Genomic DNA, 22,274 nt, shown 5'->3' on the forward strand with positions numbered 1-22,274 from the left:
TCAAAGGTAGAGACTTTGCAAATTAAAATTGATAAAAAAATGTGGAGTAAAAGAGCCGCATATAGAGCTATAGAGCTGTTTAGACATTCGGAATTGCAAGTTTGAAAGGCCCTCCAAAATTCATGTTTTACCAGCTCCAAATTGGAAATACTTCGGGAATATCAGAAACAGAGACTTTGCAAATTGAAGTTAATAAGGAAATTTGGCGTTAAGGTGACAGGTGTGGAGCTACCAGTTTGACAATTGGTTAGATTCTTAGAAATTTCGCATATCAAACCTTTTAAAGCTTCGGGGGATTCGAGATTTCAATCTGATTCAACAAATTTCAGGTATAAATATTGTTCGAATTCATGGTAATACGAAAATTTGGAGTAAAAGAGGCAGATAAAGGGCTACCAGTTTGACAATTGGTTAGATTCTTAGAAATTTCGCATTTCAAACTTTTTTAAAGCTTCAAGGAATTCGAGATTTCAATCTGATTCAACAAATTTCAGGTATAAATATTGTTCGAATTGATGGTAATACGAAAATTTGGAGTAAAAGAGGCAGATAAAGGGCTACCAGTTCGACAATTGGTTAGATTCTTAGAAATTTCGCATTTCAAACTTTTTTAAAGCTTCAAGGAATTCGAGATTTCAATCTGATTCAACAAATTTCAGGTATAAATATTATTCGAATTGATGGTAATACGAAAATTTGGAGTAAAAGAGGCAGATAAAGGGCTACCAGTTTGATAATTGGTTAGATTCTTAGAAATTTCGCATTTCAAACTTTTTAAAGCTTCAGGGAATTCGAGATTTCAATCTGATTCAAAAGATTTCAGATATAAATATTGTTCAAATCGATGGTAATGCGAAAATTTGGAGTAAAAGAGGCAGATAAAGGGCTACCAGTTTGACAATTGGTTAGATTCTTAGAAATTTCGCATTTCAAACTTTTTTAAAGCTTCAAGGAATTCGAGATTTCAATCTGATTCAACAAATTTCAGGTATAAATATTGTTCGAATTGATGGTAATACGAAAATTTGGAGTAAAAGAGGCAGATAAAGGGCTACCAGTTCGACAATTGGTTAGATTCTTAGAAATTTCGCATTTCAAACTTTTTTAAAGCTTCAAGGAATTCGAGATTTCAATCTGATTCAACAAATTTCAGGTATAAATATTATTCGAATTGATGGTAATACGAAAATTTGGAGTAAAAGAGGCATATAAAGGGCTACCAGTTTGATAATTGGTTAGATTCTTAGAAATTTCGCATTTCAAACTTTTTAAAGCTTCAGGGAATTCGAGATTTCAATCTGATTCAAAAGATTTCAGATATAAATATTGTTCAAATCGATGGTAATGCGAAAATTTGGAGTAAAAGAGGCAGATAAAGGGCTACCAGTTTGACAATTGGTTAGATTCTTAGAAATTTCGCATTTCAAACTTTTTTAAAGCTTCAAGGAATTCGAGATTTCAATCCGATTTTGGAAGAACGAATTTCAGATATTGTTCGAATTGATGGTAATACGAAAATTTGGAGTAAACGAGGCCAGTTTGAAAATTGTGTGCCAGACGTCTTGTACTTCGACTGCGAATTGCGGGGATTGTTCCTCGAAGGCAGAGAGAAAGTATCGGTAAAAAAAATGTGCCCGGCATTTGTCCGATCGCGGAAGAACCTCTGGTTTCCACATGTTCGATTGCCAAACAAATGTCGCGTCCATTTTTACGGCCCGATGTTGACAGATGGCCCGAGTGCCTCCGCTCGAAATTGGACGCCAAATGTCGCGCTTTCCTACCGGTCCTTTTTATTGCTCCACCGATCGATTCGCTTGAGCTTAGAGCTGCCGCTAGCCAAACTTACTAGTGGAGTAACATTACAATTAATCAAACTCAAACAGAAAAAAAACTGGAAATTATTTTCAGGTTCGTGAAATGGCCGCTAGGGGGCGCAACCTCTACTGTAAAGTAGAAAAAACGGGTTTTCCCAAAAACATTAAAAATTAACATATATCGAAATTAGTTTTTACGTAATCTACTCTAGATAAGGAAACTTTTGTGTCTGAACTAGTTTTTTTTTGTTGACTTTTTTGATGAAGTGATATTGACATGCCGGTCGAAACTAAAGCAAGTTCGTCAAAATCGGATTAGCCCAAAAAAAAGTTATTCGACTTTTTCTAAACCGATGTTTGACCCTTCCCCCACCCTTAATTTGACGAGATAGAAAAAAATTGTTCAAGCAAAAACGTTTCCTTATCTAGAGTAGATTACGTAAAAACTAATTTCTGTGTAGGTTAATTTGGAATATTTTCGAGAAAACCGGTTTTTTCGATTTTACTGTAGAGGTTACGCCCCCTAGCGACCGTTTTACGAAACTGAAACTAATCATTTATGTGAAGTTTAATCTGGTTCTAAGCATTTTTATTCCACTGTTGATTATGTAATTTACCGGGTAACCCGTTCGACGTAGTCACCTGTCATAACGTGACGTCGACGCGATTCAAAAATGGCGCTCCTTTCCCGTCGAAAGGGGGCCGACGGGCCGCCACGCTGGTCGTTAACATCTCCAAGCTTCCATATTAAGCGACGCGAGAGAATAAACAACAAAAAAAGAGCCGACATTCCGCGCGGAAGGAGATTAACAACAGACGACGGCGCGGGATCGTTCGGGACGCGCCGCCCGGTACCCGCAGGGCGTCGCGACGCCGGTTTCTCGTTTGGGCGGTCGAAAACCGACCTGTCGTGAGGTCAGCCGCCTCCGCGGGCCAAAGAAAACCGCCCCCCGGCGCACATTTGGCACGGGGCGGCGGCGGCCGTGAGAGGCGTTAGACCGGTACCCGCGGCGGGTTCTTCGGCCGGGTTCCGACCGCGTGCGATCTCGCGTTCCGAGGACGCGTCGTACCGAGCATCGAGCATTTCATTTATTAAATAATTATATCGATACCGAACCCAATCTAGGTCTACTACGCCACAAATTCGCTGGATTTGGGATTATAAGCAGCTACTTGTAAGGCTTGGGGCTTATAAGTTCTAAAATTTGCACCTTGACCTCGGGTGCGGGTTTATAAGTCACGCTGTTTCAGCCTATACGACTCATTAGAGTTACTACGTAAAATTGAACAATAGATCGGGACTCATAAGTCAATCTCTGGTCCGGCCCGACTTATAATCATTAATATATTGGGTCTTACAAGCAAGTCTCCAAGGGTACAGACTGAAACAGACACAGACTTATAAGTCACGCGTCTCTTAAACTTATAAGACTCGTTAGAATTGACAATCAGCGCACCAGAAGTGGACTTATAAGTCAAACTCAAACTATCACATTCATCGATCTCGGGCTTATAACGCTTCAGCATATAAAAAATGTGTCAATCCCTAGTCCTATTTATAAGTTTCGAATAATAATATTCGACGTCCAGCTCGACTTATAAGCTTTAATCACGTAGAAAACGTAATTCACACGTCACTTACATTTACAAGACTCATTAGAGTTACTATGTAAATTTGAGAACGAGTTACGGGCTTATAATACACCTACTGCTTCAGTTGGCACTTGAGCAATAGAAGCGGACTTATAAGTCAACTAGTCCTATCTATAAGTTTTAAGTGATGACTCGTTAGAGTTATAACGTAAAATTGGCATGAAGTGGGCTTATAAGTCAAGGTCAGATCATATTTATAAGCTTCAAATCGATCGAAACTTAAAAAAGCTTAAAATAATCCTGTTACAAAAAGGACCTTTAAGTGATTGCTTTCCACGATCTACTGGGGCTTGTGAGTCACTCTGAGTCAATGCGTTCCAACTTATAAGCTTTAGTATGGCCCTGTAAGTCGGTAGCTACGATTATAACGTAAACCGAGGACTTAACGGCCTGGGGCGAGCCTATAAGTTAAACGCTGGCTAAACAGGCACCAGCGGACTCATAAGCCATTACTTAAAGGTCTGGGGCTTATAAGTCAGTCCGGTTCTCCATATAAGCTCCGATGGACGATCCGAAAGCGTAGTTCAGCAATTTTAAGACACTTAAAATGGGCACTTAAATCAAGGAAACGCCGAACTTATTGAAGGAGTTTGTTTTTGGGTCGGTTGCGACCGTGAGACATCTAATCGCGTTGCGACGACTTTAGGCTACGTTTCGGGCTGATAGCGGCCAAGGCAAACACTCTATTTATAAACTGGCGCGATAAGAGTTATATTTCGAGGACGCGTTTGACATTTCGTATATCGGCGACCTTTACGGCTGACCCGGGGCCCCAAAAAACAACCGTCAAACGATTCAGATTTGTAACGATCGAGCTGAAGCTATAAACTTAAACTTGAAGCCCTTTTGATCCATTTTTTTTTTGTATATTTTGAAAATTCAAAAGAAAACACTTATTGGTAGTGCTTTGAGTAGTTCTGCGAAAAAAAAAAAGCGCCGCGCACCGGAAATTCGTCAAGCCGTTCGGCCGCGAAATAGATATCGGCGGACGCACGGGGAGGGGGGCAAAAAAAGTTAATAACCGCCTTCGTGTATACACGCTAGCGGCAATTGCCGAGATGGAATTCTCCGGGGCGGATAAAAACCCGGACGAAAAAGAAACCAAACGGTAAAATTAAATCGAGCGGATCCGTGTCGGGAAGATACGGGGGCCGTCGTCGCGGAAAATGGCGATTTGATCACAATGTAACTAACGCGCTTGTTTGGAGAGAGACAGAAATGTCGTATAGCCCCCCGTTTTGGTGTGGAAAAACGCGCGAGAGCAGGTGTCGGTCCGGTCGGTCTAGTTTTGACCGAGAGTCGTTTACGGGAACCCCCAGTGGCGTAGGACGCCTGCGCTTGCCATTGCGAATTACTCGAAGTTCGAGGTCTGGAACTCGCAAGGTAACATTGGAGTTTCAAAATTGGACTTGTAAATTCAAATATAATATAGAAACTTTGAATCGGATTGATTTGATTCAATAAACTTCAGCTTAGAACTTTTCATCCGTAATTTAAATTCGCAACGCCGAATTTCGAAATCGCAATTCTGAATTCACAAGTTTAATAAGATATTTCAAAGTTGTACCTCAAAATTCGGATATTTAAGTTCCATTTTAACGTCCGAGCTTCGAACCGGACGATTCGCTTCACACAACTTCCGATTGCGGACATTTAACCCCTAAGTTAAACTTACAAAGCCGACTTTCGAAGTCGCAATTCTGAATTCACAAGTTTAAAAAGAGATCTCCAATTTGGACCACAAAATTCGGACTTGCAAGTTCAAATTTAACATCCAAAGTTTGATTGCTTCCCTAAACTTTAGCTTATGGACTCGCAACGCCAAATTTGGAAATCGCAATTCTGAATTCACCCGTTTAATAGAATGTTTCAAAGCGGACTGATTTGCTTCCCCAAACTTCACCTTATGGACTTTTAATACAGAATTTACACTCGCAATGTCGGGTTTCGAAGTCGCAGTTCGAAATTTACACCTTTATTGGAAGATTGACAACTTGCAGTTCAAAATTCGGACTTGTAAGTTCAAATTTAATATTCCGACTTTGAATTGAACCGATATGCTTCTCCAAACTTCAGATTATGGACTTTTGATTCAGAATTTAAAATCGCAATGTCGAGTTTCGAAGTCGCAATTCAAAATTCACACCTCTAATAACATATTTCCAAATTGTAGCTCAAAATTCGGACTTGTAAGTCGAAATTTTACATCCCAGCTGTGAATCTGACTGATTTGCTTCGCTAAATTATACCTTACGGACATTTAATCCAGAATTTAAACCCGAAACGCCGAATTTCGAAATCGCAATTCTGAATTCACACATTTAATAAGAGGTTTCCAACTTGGATCTCAAAATTCGGACTTGCAAGTTCAAATTTAACATCCGATCTTCGAACCGGACTGATTTGCTTCCCCGAACTTCAGCTTATGGACTTTTAATACAGAATTTACACTCGCAATGTGGGGTTTCGAAGTCGCAATTCGAAATTCACACCCTTAATGGGAGATTTACAACTTGCAGCTCAAAATTCTGATTTGCAAGTTGAAATTTAACATCCCGATTTTAAATCGGACTGATTTGCTTCCCTAAACTTCAGTTTACGGACTTTTAATCCAGAATTTAAACTCGCAATGTTGGGTTTCGAAGTCGAAATTCTGAATTCAGACTTTTAACTTCCAACTTGAAGCTCAAAACATAGCCGTTCCACGCTTCGCCGATTTCCATCATACGACTTCGGATTTTAAAATTCTAATGCAGATTTTCGAATATTTCAGAGTTAGAACTCAGAACTGAGTTGGAGTTCGCACACCTAACTCGGTATTTATGAAGTTCCGGAGATCTAACACACAATTAAGACCAGTCGCGTGGATTTGCAGCATTTGGACCTCTTATTAACCGATTTGCTTCGCACAGCTTCCAATTTAAGCGTTCCAATTTAGAATGTAAACTCCCTTAAACTCCGAGGTTAGGCTAACGATACCAAATTCGTGAGTAGACAGTAGAGCCGAATAGGAACTAAAACTTCAGATTTTCCTGGATAATTCTTTGCTGTAATTTTCTCTTGAGAGAGGCGTATTCAGAAGTCTGTTTATAAAAGAGTAAAACGCAGCTATTTTGTGTGTATAAGGGTGATTTGAGCTGTCATGTATGATTGTGTGTGTTTTCGTAATCTTTAAGTCTAAAAAATTAATAGAGTTATCCTGTTCAATCTCGATAGTGAATTTTATACGATCATGTAATGAGTTAATGTAATTTAAAAAAGAATTCAATTGTTTGTCCGTTCCAACAAAGCAAGCAAAGGCATCGTCCACGTATCTATACCACCATAGAAAACTTTTACTTAAATTATCCATAAAAATCTCGGCTAACAAAGGACTAAGTGGGTTTCCCATAGTCAAACCGTCCTTAGAGATGTAAATCTGACCATTAAGTTCAAAATAATTTTGGTCTAAAGATACTATTAAGCAATCTAAGAAATCTTGTTTCACCTATGGGTTAACCTGTTTCCGAGTTAGCGTGAAATCAACTAAATCTATCACATCCATAGGTGGAATACTGGGAAATTACTTTTGTATATCAAAAGACAGTAGTGTTTCGTTAGAAGGGATTTTGATATCTTTAATTTTGTTGATTAATTCAAAAGAATTTTTTGTTGCAAATTTTGGTTTAAAATCTTTGTGGAACTTTAAAATATTTACAAATTTTGTTGAGAGTTTAACTGCTGGAGCCGCTATATAAGACACGACTGGTCTAATGAGCATATCTTCCTTCATTCATTTCGTCGGGCCTTGGATCTGTGCTTGCCTTGAAGCGGTATATATATAGTAGCAGGTAGTTTGTAAATATTACATTTGATAAAGACACGAAACAATTGTCATGTGAAAATATATAATTTCGTGAAAATCTGAACTTTTAGTTCTTATTTATTTAGTAAAGTCGAACCCTCCGGCGGGTTCAAAGCCGCGGGCAGATGTCGAAACGTTTCGTATACCGATCGGTTCGCACCGATCGCGTTTTATATACCAGCTGTCCCGTCGCTATTGTGCAGCGATGAGAAAATCGCGCCAAATGTCCAAACGCCAGGCTGTCGCGAGCACACATCGGCATAAATAAATTAAAAAGGAACAATTAGAGGGGGGGGGGGGAGCACACAACAACGGAAGCGGGGCGCCCCCTAGCCGGGCAAGAAGACATGTGCGCGGTCTTATGGGAAATCACCTGTCTCCCTATAGCATTCTCGGGAACGGTGGGATAGAGGGGTTGCGTAATAGGCAACGCTTCGACCCCCTCCCCGTTCCCTTCCGATGGATTTTTTTTCAGAAATTATTTTCTTGTATCGATGCACAGAGCGATTGCGCCCGTAATGATACAGCAGGTCGCGCTCGAGGATCAACAATAAAGAAAATTATCTTTTAACTAAAATTAAAAGTGAGTTATCGAAATTCGATAAGCGAAGATAGTGTACTTAAAGCCTCTAAAAACAACCATGTCGGTTGCAAGATTATTTTATTTTGTACTGGGTTATTCATCATATTTTGGCACCCACCTACAGGGTTAACTTTGAAGGATAGAAAATAAGTGTAGAGACAAAAGTTCGAAGATTTCTCTGTTATTTTGTGCGAATTTCAGAGAAATAGCCTCTATATTATACTTTATTGACATTTCATTAAGCCGTTTTTGAGATATTTCAGTTTAAAAATAACAATCATTCGACTTCTGGACAATGTTGTTTAAAAATGGTCAGTCTGCCTTTAATAAAATTAATTAAATTAATTAAAATTATTAATACTAAGTCTTTCTCTTATCACTTGTAAACTTTCAGGCCTATCATAATAAAATTTTCTTTTTTAAGTATCCCCATAAAAAAATGTCACAAGTATTCAGGTCATCAGGCTGTTGGCAGGTCATTTGATAGTTCCTTGCCTACTAGGGTGCTTCAAAAAAAATATTTTCTTTTTTAGTTCTTATCCTCTCAAATGATATAAGACAAAATCGTCACCAAAGATGAACCCTGTAGCTCAACTCTAAGGGGTCGCTATTTTTATTTTAGTTTCAGATTTAATTAACATGGGAAAAATTCTTGTTTCATTAAAATTAAATTTCCGTATAACGTTCGCGATTTTTTACAAAAAACGCATTTATATTATTAAAGATGAGCCTTTAAGCTTTCCAAAACCGTATAACAAAGTATGACTATCATTAAAAGAAGATTAATTACAGCCATTTAAAAATTACAATATGTTTCAAATTTGGACATGGTTGTCAGTACGTAGTGTAGGTGGCAGCACTGATTATATTAGATAATACGGTACAGTTGTCAAATTATCAGTAAAATGGCTGAAAAGAAAATTTATTTGGTTGGTTTTCCTTGGTAACCTCACAATTCATTAGAGTCTCTGTCGAAACTTCTTTATTTAAATATTTAGACTGAGCTTCTGTTAGAGAATGTGCTGAGTTATGATTTGATTTATGAAACAAATACTCAAGGCGATTTTTAAATGTATGCTCCGTATGCTGAGTTTTATACCAGGAGGTTCCCAAACTTTCAAACATCACGAATCACATCATTAAAACACTGTCGAATTGTGAGGTTAGAATCTGTGCGCTTGTAGAAAAATAATTCATAGAATAAAACTGACTATTAATTAGGACAAAAAATTATTAGAAGCTATTTCTGAATTAATCTTCTTTTAATGATAATCGTACTTTGTTATACGGTCTTGGAAAGCGTAAAGAATCAACTTTAATAATATAAATTGGTTTTTTATAAGAAACGGGCAACATTATACGTAAATTAAATTTTAGTGAAAAAAGAATTTTTCCCAAATTAATTAAATCTGAAACTAAAATAGAAACAGCGACCCCTTAGAGTTGAGTTACAGGGCTCATCTTTGGTGAGGATTTTTTTTTATATCGAAAAGAAACATTTGAGAGGGTGGGAGCTAAAAAACAAAATTAAAATTTTTTTTTGAAGCACTCTATCTCCTACCTATCCGTTCCTACCTATCGCCATTTATAAAATATTCAGAATTTTCTAAAAAATATAAAATATAAAAATTAAGAAAGTTTCTATTGTCCTGGTCTTCCTTGTGAAGCTATTTCAGTCCTCAGATTGTTTAATTACATTTTTAACTGTATTTATTGAAGGAACTCTTCTACCAGGATATGTTTGTCGATATTCTCTGATAACCCTTGCAACATTATGTCCGTTTGAATAATATAATCTTATTATTTGGGGTTTTTCTTCCTGAAATATCTTAAGTTATTTAACTTTTGTTTCAAATGAGTCGTGCGCAAGCAATCTGGCAACGTTGCCTCGATATTGATAATGTTGGCACCTAGTTGCCGTTACAAAACTTGTCGAAATCCTGCTTGTTAGATAGTAGATATCTTGTTGAAGGGGTTTAGCTCCATTGTGTTTTAAATTTAGGATCTCCTCTTTTAATTGCTTGTTGCTTCAGGATAACATTTGACAATCAGGTACTATTAGGCAGAGCACTTTGGGAAATCATCTCTGGAGGTTAGGAGGGGCATTAATTTTTTAAAATTTCTTTTACTTGGTACGGCGAACTCTGAGTGGCCGAAGTAAAATGTTACAAATGTTTTATCTCAGACGTCAATTTATTTTAATTTAATTTATATTAATGCGGATACACTTCGTGAAAGTGTCGACTCTTTTTGTAACTGCTGATAGTAATAGTAATTATTTTTCTCATCGTATTTATATATTGTCGTCTGTTCTCTGTTCTCCGCCGCGGACCTTCGGGAAATGCTCGAAACAATGTAGAAAAATGTTGAAAGTATCAAAAAGAAAGATTCACGGAAGCGGATGCGCGATAAGCAGTTTCCCACGATAGGAAGGCCCTCGCCTTTCTTATCGCGCCGCCACGACGGAAAATCACCTGAGCGCATCCGAGTGTCTTTCCTCGACCCGTAACAGGTGGTTTGACGGTTGGAAAGCGGCGAGCGAAGCGAAAATGAAACGCTTACTTGTACTATTTATTTGTTATTTACATCGAACGTCTAAAGCTAATATCAGGTACTGTAAAGGGAATTCGGAACGTCGTAATAAACGCTAATCTCGTTGAAGGTGACAGTTAAGCGCCGATAACAAATCGAAACTAAATTGAAATCGCGCGTATCCGACCTTCCGAGCACGAAACGTTCCTTGGGCGGCAAAAGAAATGCCACCTTTCATTCCTAGTGTCCATCGCGAGGTGTTTCAGGCAATCCCCTCAAAATAACCGCCAGTGAACATACGTATAATTCGTTATTGCTATACGAAAGTGGCCAAAGAGGCACACAACACACTCTTCGCAGTCTTAAAGCATCACGAGAATGTCCATTCCAAACACCTTCTTGTCACAGGCGCGCGTCACGTGACCTCGTTCTCTCGCCAAAAAAAAAACTCCAGCCCGCAGGAAACCGGCGTCGACGCACTTTGCATACCCGATACCCAGAAAAGGATGCACGTCGAGATCGTCCGCGCATACCAAACGCCGTTTTGCATAGCCGCGACCGCACCTCGATACCTGGACGTCGTCTTCGAATAATACTGTACACGTCGGCGAAGCCTTCACGTCCACACCATGTCGTCTATGGCGAGCAACCTCCCGACCGCGCGATCCCTGATCTTCCTCAAGGGCGGGTCGAACGTCTTCGCCACGGGCGTGTCGGTGAGGTCCAGGACCCGGGGCACCGCCCCGAACATGGCGCCGTTCAATTTGTAGACGCCGGTGTCGGCGAGCGACAAGTACTGAAGACGGCCGAGCGGTCGGAAACTGTTGGCCGAGACGTAGTACAGAACGTTGTGGTCCATCATCAGGTGTCGTAGACCCGGCAGCCTCGCGAAACTGATGTCGAACACGTGGCTGATACGGTTCCCGCTGAGGACGAGCGTCTCCAAGCTGGCCGACCTGAGGAACGGCTTTTCCGGGTCGAAACTGAGGACGTTGTCGCTCAGGTCGAGTTTGGTGAGCCTGACGTTGTACCTGAACGCCCTGGAGTCCACCCTGGACACGTTGTTGCCGGACAAGTCGATCGATCTGAGCCGATTTAAGCCCTTGAAGGCGACGGCGTCGACTGCGGCCACGAGGTTGTGCCCCATCTCGAGCTTCTCGAGGTTTCTGTAGCCGCGAAAATAGAACGAGGGCAGATGCCGCACCTGGTTGTAAGCCAGGTTCAGGTCGATGACGGTGAGGTTCCCCGGCGGCACTGCGACGATGCTTTTGCCCATCATCTCTGCCACGCTTAACGAGAAAACGCGAGGGTGAACGGTAGGGTCAGGGCGCAAAATGAGACGGCACCTAGGTGCGACGCTTACCTTTCGACGTAGAAGATCACCGCGAAGAGAACGACGTAGAAGAGAGCCAGGTCCATCGTTTGACGATCATTTAAACTGCGTATAATGCGGCGTTCGTGTTTAATGTTTATACGGGTGTTTATCGTTTATATAACTTTGTTGCACAACGCGAGGTCTATAAATAGAGTCGGATGTTGTTCTTGCACGGCCGGTTGCACAATCTACACCAATCGAGACGAGAGCAGAACGGTCCGTCAGGTTTGGACGAGGCGCCTATTCGAAAGAAACAAAATCCGAACGGGTAAAGACTTGGCCCCCGGACGGGTTATCGTCGCGGTCGCGACGCTGTTATCAAGGCGGGCGACAATTTTGTTATAGTTAATCGGAAGGTTATGTACGTCTACCGGGGTGAAGCGATAGAAACCCGCTACAAGTTGCAATACCAAATGGAAATTCTGTCTTCTGAGCGCGGATAAAACTCTCAATTGCGAAATCCAGAGTCGCTAATTCTGTTCTAAGGCTACGAGATCAAAATTCTTGCAGTTATACTCTTTGCTTACGAGCTAGGTCTGGAAATTCCCGTTTTAGAGCAAGAATTGCCAAGTTCTCAATGAGCGGCGACATTTAACGACCTCTCGCGCCATTTTTTCAGACCGCAGAGTGAACGGTTTATTTAACGGGTCGCAGAAAATTTTGAGTTTTAGATGTCGTTTCTGAGATACCCGTCGGGAATTCCGCCCTAAGAGTGAGATCTAACTCGTAATTGCGAAATCCAGAGTAGGCTAATTAACCACGTCAGTTGAAGACGGATTTCGGACCCGCGTGCGCGACATTTTGAGTTACGGATCTGATTTATGAAATACCTGCTGGAAACTAAACTTCAAGATCTATACGAAATTGCGAAATCCAGAGTCGCTTATTCGATTTTAAAGCTACAACCTCAACATTTTCGCAGCTACAGAAGCGAAGTCTTGGATTATCAAGAAATTTATGAGTTGCGAGTGGGAATTGCGATTACAGAGTTAGAATTGTAAAGTCTCGGTGAGAGGGGGTTGCAGATCGATTCGCGAATTGCGGTCGCAACGTTCTGAGTTGCGAAATCCATATGCGAAGTGTTTAGTCGCGGGTCGAAAATTCGCATTTTCGGAGCCGCGAAAGAGCCGGCAACGTCGCGTCGCGATCGTTCCGCAAACTGAACCCGAAAAACGTTATCTCGCGACCAAAGAGACGACAGTTGTCGGCCAATCTGGCCTCCGGCACATACCGCGGTCCAGATGGCCCGGGAGCGCGCCCTTATGGCCGCACATACGCCATATCGCATAATTAACGATAAAGTAACTCTATTTCTGATCCGCGCGCGTATCGACCCGGCCGGCGTCGGCCGGCGTCGCATCTGTCAAACGCGTGGCGTTTTAATAAAGTCCCCGGACCGCCTTGTTTACAAGCCGGATAAGGTCGAAACGTCGTAGGATCACGTGCCGACCGCGTCCATTAAAACGGGGGCGGATTAAAACCCACCCCAGGTCGGTCGCGTGTCTTCCTAATGTAACCGCTTTAATTGCCCCGGTTTTCTAGTCGTATTCTCTTTTTTTTTTTTTAATTTTTGAAGCTTCGAAACCGATAGGTTTGTCCTATGTAGATAGCCACGACGATTGGTTCACTTGTTGCGTTGGAACTTGACCAAATGGCGCATCGAATCGTTCGACATTTTCATTGGCGTGCGTCTTCGCTCTATGGGACCCCCCAAAAAAGCCCCGTACCGTCTAGCACATACGAGGGCAGCGCCAAAATTTCCCGACTTGAACATGAAAGAAACAAAGTAGAGTAACAATTTTTTATTATTTTTCCTTAACATCAATACAACTTCGTCGTTAAACCGCCGTCCACGTAAGTCATTTTTCAAATATCCAAACAAATAATAGTCGCTGGGGGCCATATCTGGACTATAGGGAGGATGATCTATCTGGTGCAGCACCCACTCTAAAATGGCAGTTTGTGCAACAGCAGTAGTATGGACAGGTGCATTACCGTGCAAAAGACGCACGCGTCTGGTCAGTTTTCGTCGACGTTTTACACGTATGCCGTCTCGCAATTTATGTAATAATGTTGCGTAATATTTACCATTGACAGTGGTATTAGTTTCTTTAAAATTTATCAAAAGAATTACTTCACAATCCCAAAAAAACTAACCTCGTAACTCATGGGCAGTTTGGATAGGCCTTAGGATTAGGGAACCACATACCACTTCACATTGGGACCATTAGAAAGGACTCGTCGATTAAGTACCTCGATCAGTAGTCAGTACTTAAAATAAACGACTTTAATAATAATAATAATATTAATAATAATAATAATAATAACAATATCTTTATTATCCCACATATTTAGAATACAATCAGTGTATTATGGATTTCGTCAAGTAAATAAAAATAAATAAAATATATGACAGAGCACAACAATACAGTGTTGACAAACATTAATAGGTAAAATATTCGCTTAATGATAAAAACAGGACTATTGTAGACTCTAATACCGGAGTTCGTAATTTTTTTTTTTGAAAATTCTAATCTTTTTTTTTTGTGGAGAAACAGTCTTTCAACCACTATAATACACGTATTATCTCCGTTTTTTTTGTAAGGTATTTTTATTTTTATATGCCCATAAACAAACTTCCCATACACGCTAAAGGCAGTATTTTAAACGGCCGGAAGAGTTGCCTGCTATCCGGCGACACTCCAGCAACACACCTTAGGACTTCTTTTTGGGATTTGAAAACAGATGTCGCATGACTTGAACGTAAATACCATAGCATAGTGGAAATTTATCAGGCACTTTAAATTTAAAACAGCTTTTTAATTTTTTATGAGGAAACAATAACTAATTGGCATTGAATTTCCCAAGATAGGGTTTCGCCGAGCTCTAGTCCTAAATCTACCGGCCATCCGACTAGAAAATTTTAAAGAGACATTAAAATCGATATTTCTCTCTTAATTGTATTATTTTGAATTTGTCAATGTTTGCGAATTAGCATGAAATAACCTTCATATTAAAAATAGCAATCGATACGATTATCGAAAGATATACCAAAGTTTATTTAACTTTACCATTCCTTTGATAGTACTCACTAAAAGGTATAACTAAGGAATTAAGAAACACTTCACATTCCTATCTAGTATCAAACGGTTTTCCTGTCTGGGAACTTTTAATTCTAGTACTCGGCTGGTTCCTTCGTCTTAACTGTCATCTAGAGGCTACGGCAATTAGAGCTCGAGGCGTTTATCCAGCCCGATCTTCATGACTCCATTCCAACGGAAGGCGTCACCAAGCCCAGATTGAGTAGCAATCAAATTCACAGAGGGTTTTGGTTAGTCTGCTTCGCGCCCGTCGTCTTTTGTGGGGCGTACAAGGCAGCCTCAATCTCTCTCTATTGCAGCATTGTGTACATTACTTTTTGCTGTAGTAGCGAATAAAGAGCCCAATCTTTTCAAATCATCCAAATAAGGTTTACCATCTCTTCGACGAATTTGTATTTCCAATTATATCGAGCACTCTGTACGATGGGCGAAAACTGTAAATAGAGAATTGTTTCGATACAGAAAATTGGACATTTTCAGAATATTTTATATTTTTTTTTATCCAAAAACAACACACCCTGTATATAATTCAAAAAAATATCTAAGCAGAGGTTATAACGCTGGACATCCCACGTTTCCCATAGAGCAAATTGTGGTTCTTAATGCGGCCCATAGTAGTGTTAATTAGTCATATTTATAAAATAACTGTAATTATACCTGTGGAAATAAGTAAAAAAAAAATTATAGACATTATAGTAACTTTTAGGTTACAACCCTGGAGCAGAATAATAAGCAAAAGATAATACATACATAATCTTACATTACATTACATTACATACAATTACATAATCTGGCGGCAGTAGACAACTATTAAATAATTATATAAACATAAGGAAAATAAGAAATTTAACAACATTTTTTTCTTAACAGTTAAACGGCCCTATTTGCATTGTTCTGAATATAATTCCTGGGATACTCTTAAATGTTTGTTTTGAAGCTGATTCTTTAACTTCAAGGTGCAATTTCTTAAGTACTTTTGAAATCTGGTAGGAGAAAGACCGTTTATATAATTCCGTTTTGTGTAGTAGTAGTAATATTTAAATTGTATCTTATATTTTGCATATTTAACCAACCATTCAATTTTATCGTATAAATTAAGCGCAAACACGAATTTTGAATATTTTTCAGAGCTTGACTGCTCTGAAGAAGCCAAGCCAACAGGATAATTGGCGAAACGTCAGCAATTTCGACTAAGCAAAAACCGACGCAGGAGGAATCCAGAAGTTTTGTAAAAAAAAAAACGTTTTTCTTTTGGCTTTTTACTGGAAAATTAAAATAAGTTTTCTTTTCTGTACTAATGAATATGAATAAAACTATCAGGGAGGCAAAGGATTTTTGAAATATTCTTTTAGGTGTTCTTTCAATCTATTTGCTCTTTAAGATTCTTGACACAATCTTTAAAATTTAATTTTAATCTGTCCTCAAACAACATAACGCGTGAATAAGTTTCAAATTTTTATAATTCTCAGTGCTCAGGAAAAGCGGCGGTCCTAAAATTGTCCTCCTTGTGACCTTCTTTGGATTTGAGAAGAATATTATCAAGAGTTTTGTTTACCATGGGTTTTTCAAAATGTCTAGGGGCCCGGATCAAATCTTACAACCGCGCCCATGGTTTCGGGGCCGTGCACGTGCACGGCAGAATGTCGCGCGGCGCCGGAGAGTCTGGGTAACACCTGCAGGTCGGTTTCGACGAGTCGGCGATTTGTACTTGGCGCGACGCCGACGGTCACACCGCCGGTCAGGGACGGCGCGCTATGGAAATGTCGGACACAGCTTTACAAATTAAACATTTTTGGCGGGGGATTTTAATGAATTAAAGCCCAGACTGTCGTATTTTATCGGTAAAAACCCAATTTCTTAAAAGGTGTCAGAGATATTTAAATTTTTTTCCTTGCAAAATGTGCTACTGCAAACGTTCGCTCTTACTTTCAAATAAAAAAATGTATACATTTATATCTATACAATTGAATGTGGGAAATATAGAATTTTTAGTAGCAAAAAATATTTATGTAAATAAAACAATGGAGAAAGCTGGCCGAGACTTTATACAGGCTGTTTTCTGATTTTCGGGCCCGTTTTAACAAGGAAACTGCGTATGAACGTATTGTCCTAAACGTCTTAACTTTTCAGATACCACTTTGGACATTTTAATGAAACTTGGCACGCATGTACTATGTATCAGGAGGTATTACTTATATAGATATAGATATAGATATATATACTTATATAGATATAAGAAAATGGCCAATTGCTATTGAGTGGGATTATCCAAGAGTGGTCATTAACATACAATGCAACAAGATTATTAAAGTCTGTTCATAGATATAAGAAAGTGACTAACTGATACGAATTAAAGAAAGCTGTAGGAATGAAGAGGTCCGTACTTAGAATTTAATTATTTTGGGTTTTGTTAGGAAAGATACTAAACAATATTTATTTATTTATGTATGTATTTATGTTGTGTTTAAATGCAAAATAAAATTACAAATTATTTTTATGACCTACTTAAATTACTTAAAATTATTCACATAATATATCAGTATCACTATCACTATCGTCGCCTGTTCTAATTATTATTTGTTCTATGTTTAACAGAATTTGCCCAAATTTGGGCAACTCCAAAATTGGAGTTAGCACGGGGAAAAACATTGTTACGACGAATGGCAAATTTCAGTGGTAAGGTGTATGCCTTAAAACTGTATTCCCTAGATTTTTTTGCATAATTATCACAGGTTCAAGCTTTGTAGAACTTCATTTAATTGCTTTTTGGTATAATCTTCGTGAAAATAAATGTCGTTATTATACATGTAGTTTTGGATTGTTGCTTTTGTGTCACATGAGGAAGGGGTTTTAGTCAACTGTCTACTATGATAACTTGATTACAATGACGATATTAGAGGGAATATTTGGAACCAGTTTGTTTTTACACCAACTTTCAAATAAATCAGCGGTGGTGTCTTAATTGTAATCCAGAGAAGAATCTTTAATATTTTTCGCAGACAGAGAAAGTCTGATCCCTTTTCTGAATCTGTAAATCGATTACTGCTGTCCACCATTTCTTATCTGCCCATTGCTTTCTGTTTATCTGCTAGTATGTCTACCTTTGGCAAGTTTCGGTCCCATTCAGTATCCACCAGGACGTTCAACTGTTTTTCGGGAAAACGAGACAGCTGCGGAAAGCGGCGGTCACGTGGCCCGATCGGGCCACGTGACCCGCGGGGTTGAGAACGCGACGATCGCGATTTTCACACGCGCCGCCCCATCGACCGAGGGTGCGTCGAATGTTTAACGCGGCGTACGGATCATAGGCGGCAGCTGGCGTCGCTAATTAACGGGGTGCCGCAAGGTTCGGCGGCGGGGCCGCTGCGAGAGAAAGAAAATCCGCGCGACGCGAACACCGTGGGAGTTTCGGCGTTCACCTGTTTCTCGACAAATATTCGAGCCGTGGGAAACGCGAGGTATGAGAATAGACGCTGGGAGACAATACTTTATACGCTTAACGCTTAGGCTCGAATTCCTCGCTTGATATTTGGCGTGTACAGCCAAGTAATCGACTGGAACGGAATATAATTTTATTACAATTTTAAAGAATGTACGAGTTACCCATGTAACATAGGTTTATCCGTGTGGGGTTGCCGGGTTTACCCGTAACGTACGTCAACCTTGTTTTTTTAAATGGAACACCCTGTATATTATCACATTTTCAGATTCAGCGAAACAGTCTGGAAGCTTTTTATGTAACATGTGCCATACCTATCTTGCACATTTTCGGAGATAAAAAAAAATTAAGAATTTGGCGAAAACAACCCGATATAAAATAATAATTTTTTTCACTGGTTTTCGAGTTTTTGATCTATATATATATATATATATATGGGGTTTGTTACAGCTCGCGCCGTTTTCCCTCTCTCAACCAGACTCTCCATTCATCTTTGTCATTCCAATCTCCGTCTTCCAACCCCCTTTCCTCCATGGCTTCATCTATTTCATCCCTCCACGATCTTCTGGGTCTTCCTCTCTTTCTACGTCCCATAGGGCTCCACTCTGTGATTTTCTTTATCCACCGTCTATCGTCACTTCGTCTGACATGACCATACCATTTAAGCTGTTTTTCTGCTATTGTAGTTAATAAGTCTTTTTCTACATTCATTTGCCTCTTGATTTCTGCGTTACGTATTCTATCCATGCGTGTTCGTTGGCAACACCTTCTCCAATATTCCATTTCTACGGCGGTTACTTTAGATTTGTTCTTTTTGTTCAATAGCCAGGTTTCTGCTCCGTATGTAATTATACTTTCTACTATTGTCTTAAATATTGTTGTTTTTGTTTTCTTTGTTAATTTCTTGTTCCATATAATGGAGTTCAGTTGTTTTATACATGTTCTACCCTGACCTAGTCTAGATTTGATTTCTTCTTCTGTTGATCCATCTTTTGTTATTATACACCCTAAGTATTTAAATTTGTCTGTTGCTTTTACGGTTGTGTTTTCATCTATTTCTAAATCTTCGATTTCCCCTTCTTTTGTTGTTAGATATTCTGTCTTTTCGAAGTTTATTTCCAAACCTACCTTCTCATATTCCTCTTTCAGCTTTCTGAGCACGTAACTCAAGTCGTCTTCATCCTGGGCTATGACCACCTGGTCGTCGGCAAAGCTTAGGGTGTATAAGTGGTCGTCGCGTACTGGGACTCCCATACCTTGACATTTTCTTTTCCATTGTGTTAGCGTCCTCTCAAGATAGATTTTAAACAATGTTGTTGATGTAGGGCATCCTTGTAGTAGGCCCTTTGATGTTGTGAATCGATTTGTGTACCTATTACCTATTTTAACCGACAACTCGTTGTTCTTGTACATTGTATCTACGGCTTTTATTAGTTCTCTTTCTATCCCAATATCTTCCATTGCTTTCCAAAGTTGTTGTCTGGGTATAGAGTCATAAGCTTTTCTTATATCTATGAATGCTAAATGGATGTCTCTGTTTTTAGCTTTTTTCTTTTCGATAGTCTGCCTTACCGTATATATCTGATCAACGCATGACTTCCCTGCCGTGAAACCGGCTTGATCTTCACCTATTTTCCCTATTATCTGGTCTTCTATTTTGTTTTTGATTATCTTGTTTTTGATCTAACTTCCTTTAAATATATATATAATACTCCAGATATACGAATAAAACCTAATCCTAAAAATAACAAAAGTAATTAATTAGAGTTTGAGTTTGAGTTATAAAACAAAAAGTTAACCAAAAAGAGCTCGTTAATTCGGTCCATAAAGTTAAGTTAAAAATAGTCCTCCTAAAATGCTCGTTTCATCCGGCATCAAAACAACGAACAAATATCAAAACATTAAAAAATGTAGTTGGCTATGACAAACTTTGACATTTCTGTTTGTTTTTCATATTTCCATTTAAAAAATTCATAGTTGTCAAGTTTTTTGTTAGTGTATATTTTATTTGTAGTGTGAATAAGTTATACTTTTTGGGTTACGTGTAAATTTAAATTATTTATTTTTGTTATAAGGTATTTCCTATCAAGCTATATAAGTAACTATTAAATGTTTCTTTAAATATGAATTCTGAAGTTTTATTAAATCTGTTAAAGTGTGTGGTATAGAGTCGAGTTTTCTCAAAATCTCCACGTATTAACGGACACCCTGTATTGTTAGCAATACGTTTTATTCGTATATCTGGAGTATTATATCTTGAAAAGAAACAGTATCGCGCCTTTGCTATTTAAAAAATACCTAATATTGCCAACAAGTGACCTAATGTGGGCAACTTTAAATTCAACATGAATCTATACTTGTATTATCTTATTATTATCTCGAATATCTCAAAAAGTAAGTAAAATTTAAATATAACATAAATTACAAACTCACCTTATTTTTTGTCCTAGAATTGATATCCGAATAAAAATATAGGGTGTTGCATTTCAAAATTTCGAGATTTTATTATTTCAATTCGCCAAAACGGCACCACCCATTTCGGACACCCTGTATATGCTGAGGCGCATCTGTCAAACTGATTGAGTAGTGCATCATCTCCTTAGTCTCTGGTTAAATTTTCGTTGCAATACCTGGATCATTGGCGTCACAACAGAATTTTAACTGGAGCAATCAAAATATGAAAAAAAAAAACACACATAACCTCAATTTCTGCCCAAACTATGAAAAATTTGAATATGAATTTCTTAAGAAAGTGACCTTTATTTTAACCAAGCATTCCAAAAATGTCGAAATATATAGGGTGTTCCATTTAAAATAACAACGTTAATATCGGGTTGTGCGAAACTTTTTTTCGTATCTCCTATGGGTTTCCAGATCTTATAATGGACTGTATAATGTATGTATGTAATATCAAAATTGTCGTCAAAAATGTGTTTTTCTGTGTTTAAGTGTGTTTAATTAGAATGTCTATTCCTGTCTCAACTACGCCTTGGTTTGTTTGAGCAGGTTCCCCACGTTATTAGGATGCAGAAACGCATTTTGCGGACTACACTGTTTGAGCCCTGGAATTTTTCATGTCGGGACCTATTTCACAACACTCTTTATTGACACTTCCTAGTATGTCTGTATGAATGTAAAACGTAACTCTAATCTTTATTTGCTCTCAAGAAACTCAGATATCCAGTACAGTTTAAGACCGAATCTTACCATAACACATCAGCTGTCTCTTACAGCAAATAATCCCTTTGTTTTGACTGTAAAAATTTATAATAAATTGCCTATCGAACTGAAGGAGGCAACTAGTCAAACAAAATTCAAATGCACTCTTAAAGACAAATTATAAATTAAAAAATATTAAGGATTTTCCTTCTTGTGATACCTTTTAATACGTATTCGTTCTTTGTTATTGTTCGTATATTTCTTCTTTATGTAACATTATTACTCCAATTGAAAAATTGCGAGAGCAAAATTTAGACGAAGCGTGGTTCGACGCTCACGACGCAGTAAGAAAATCGCCAAATACTTTATTTATTTTATTTAGCACTTGGCTATTTACATAAGCAAGTAAAATTTGCATAAACAAAACTGTAAACTTCGCAAATACCCCGTAAGTCTCTTCTTGCACACTTTTGGGCAAGGCGCGCCCTTAATATTATCCGGCAGTTCATTAAAATTACAAACACCATCGTAGAATAGAGTTTTCTGTAAATTTGTTGTTTTTACCATGGAAACATTGAAGTGCTGATTGGAGCGTATATTATATTGATAAAGGTTTGACCTTTTTTCCAATCATAATTTAAGATAGCCTGGTTGGTGATCGTGCGCCATTCCATAAACCAACATTAAACTTGCTCTTCTAATGAACTGCCCGACATTTAGCCAATTAGCTGGTCTAACATACTCGTTATAGAAGTATATCTACCACAGTTCAGG

General features: G+C 38.7%; 1 protein-coding gene across 1 annotated transcript; it reads right to left on the reverse strand.

Moving 5' to 3' along the window:
- Positions 1-10,370: 10,370 nt before the first annotated feature.
- On the reverse strand, positions 10,371-12,028 carry LOC132707510 (reticulon-4 receptor-like). The gene is made up of 2 exons (XM_060679401.1): positions 11,790-12,028; positions 10,371-11,715 (listed from the first exon to the last, which is right to left on the reverse strand). The coding sequence occupies exons 1-2, from the start codon at positions 11,843-11,845 to the stop codon at positions 11,043-11,045; spliced, it is 729 nt and encodes a 242-aa protein (XP_060535384.1). The 5' UTR covers positions 11,846-12,028; the 3' UTR covers positions 10,371-11,042.
- Between the last annotated feature and the right edge of the window lie 10,246 nt (positions 12,029-22,274).

The sequence above is a fragment of the Cylas formicarius genome, unplaced genomic scaffold (assembly GCF_029955315.1).
Source record: "Cylas formicarius isolate icCylForm1 unplaced genomic scaffold, icCylForm1.1 PGA_scaffold_9__14_contigs__length_23061073, whole genome shotgun sequence".
NCBI classification, from domain to species: Eukaryota; Metazoa; Arthropoda; class Insecta; order Coleoptera; family Brentidae; genus Cylas; species Cylas formicarius.

Coding starts and splice junctions, on each gene's coding strand:
- LOC132707510 (XM_060679401.1), bottom strand. CDS start 11,845: ATGGACCTGGCTCTCTTCTACGTCGTTCTCTTCGCGGTGATCTTCTAC. Junction 11,716..11,789: donor GTGATCTTCTACGTCGAAAG/GTAAGCGTCGCA, acceptor TTTCTCGTTAAG/CGTGGCAGAGATGATGGGCA.